This window comes from Sesamum indicum, linkage group LG11, assembly GCF_000512975.1.
Source record: "Sesamum indicum cultivar Zhongzhi No. 13 linkage group LG11, S_indicum_v1.0, whole genome shotgun sequence".
Classification (NCBI taxonomy): domain Eukaryota; kingdom Viridiplantae; phylum Streptophyta; class Magnoliopsida; order Lamiales; family Pedaliaceae; genus Sesamum; species Sesamum indicum.
The window spans coordinates 274612-276726 of NC_026155.1; the positions used below are offsets into that span (position 1 = coordinate 274612).

At 31.5% G+C, this 2115-nt stretch overlaps 1 protein-coding gene across 1 annotated transcript in view; it reads left to right on the forward strand.

The window, feature by feature from the left end:
• LOC105173133 (AAA-ATPase At2g46620-like) overlaps positions 1718 to 2115 on the forward strand; it is a 1568-nt gene continuing 1170 nt past the window's right edge. Inside the window, exon 1 of the mRNA XM_011094794.2 lies at positions 1718 to 2107. Coding sequence (XP_011093096.1) covers positions 1718 to 2107 — 390 coding nt within the window. The remainder of the gene's footprint in view (positions 2108 to 2115) is intronic.

Below are 2115 nucleotides of genomic sequence, written 5' to 3' on the forward strand. Positions count from 1 at the left end.
TTATTTTTAATTAACTATAATATATAATAATTATTATAATTATTTAAAATTATTTTTATTAGTTAGAATATATTTAATTAATATAATTCAATCAATAAATAAAATTAAAAAAGAATTGGAGGCAATGGTGACTACTGTCCTCCGCGTCGCCCACGCCATTGCCCAAATTTAGGGGCGCCGGATGTGGGGTAGCGGAAGGGGAGGAGTTAGGGTTTTTTTTAAACAAAAAACTTTTTATATATAATAATACTAATTTTTTTAGAATTTTAAATTATTTATATATAATATAAATTAAATAATTTCTTGAACCCAAATCTTTTATTTTTTTAAAAAAATCTAACTATTGAAATTAACTGAGTAGATCTGAAGCTCATTATTTAATAGAAAAAGATTCAATGATCATTAAAATAAAAAATAATACATATTAAATAAGGGTATAATGGTCATATTATAAAAAACTTAACACCGTTAGTCTAATTAAATGGAGAGAGGTGATTGAGCTATATTTAGAAAATAGAGAGGGGTTTATTGGCCTATTTTAAAACAAGATGAGATTTTTACTTGACTTTTAAAAAACACAGAGAATTATTTAAGCTCTTAGTATTTTGCATTTATATATCCTTCAACATATTTTTATAGGAAAAAGTGTAAGTACCGTTCTTGTTATTTTGCAAATAAACAGATTATTCTTTTATTAAAAAAAATAACAATTTATTTTTTTGTATTTTTAAATGAAAATGTAAACAGAATCTAATTGTGTGGACGACGTGAATATTAGATAGTATCAATAATTTTTTAAATAATATAAATATTTATAATTGTATTAAATCACGTAAAAGCTTAGTAATTTACCAAAAAAGAAAAAGTGGTGGAGGGTGAAATGAAGTGAATTATTAAGGAAGGTGAGTGAGTGTAATAATGAGGGAAAAATCAAATGTCAACTTACTTGGATTGAAGAGGAAACAGGCGGCACCCTGTGGTAGGGCCATAATTAACGCCGTGTGTGTTAAGCCCAACAGGTCATCAATGCCGTGTGTGTGTGTGTACCGTACTATTGTACCATAATATCAAATAAAATTAAAACCAAAAAAGATTATTATGATACTATAATTTGTTAGCTGGAAAGTGGAAAGTGTAGTTAGGAAGGAGGAAGGCCGATCCGGGACCAACCTCCACTCCTCTCTCTACCCACTATAAACAACCCTAAATATCTCTATTTTAATTCCTACCACCATTCTACTAGCTGGTTTGTGTGTATGTAATAAATAATTTTTTATAATTATTAATAAAAATAAAATATAAAATTATATTTTATAAAAAAAAGTAATTTTGATAGTATTTTCTACGCAATAAAAAAATTATTGTAATAATTTTACAATTGGTATTTATGAATGAAAAGGACTATTTTTTTATTTTTTAAAGATAGAAAGTAGAAGAAAAAGGAGGAGGATTCTCTCTCATCCGCCAAACCTGTCTTCCTTTCTTCTTTATCTCAGTTCCCAATCCCAACCATACTCTTTTTTTTTCTTTCCAGTTTCCAGGTCTTAAATACCCCACTCCGCCAACTCTCTAACCCTTCTGTTTCTAATCCTTTTTCATTCAACATAATTACCCCTTTTTTCACTTCATAATCTCCCCCAAATTCTATGTTATATATATTCTACTCCAGATTATTACTATTTTGATTGTGAAGGAATTCCATTCCATCCTCGACTACATGCCCATGTTTCTTGTAAACCTGTTCTTGATTTGTTTGTCGATTATATGTTTCCTGTTCCTGGTTCGATTGTTTCTCCACCGGACGGCTCTGATATATGTCGTCAGGAGATGCGTTGAGTGGGTGGAAGACCGAGTTCACGTCCACCAACACTTCAGAGTCCCTGAGTTCAACGATTCCACCCACCAGGAAAACCTCTTTTACCGCCGCCTTTCCCTCTACCTCAATTCTTTGCCTTCCTTGGAAGACTCCGATTTCACCAATCTCTTCTCTGGGATTAACCCCAACGACATCCTTCTCTCACTCGACGACCATCAACAAGTCCACGATATTTTCCTCGGTGCTCGACTTTCATGGCTAAATCAAATCGTCAGAGATCATCAGAACCAGGTTCTGTC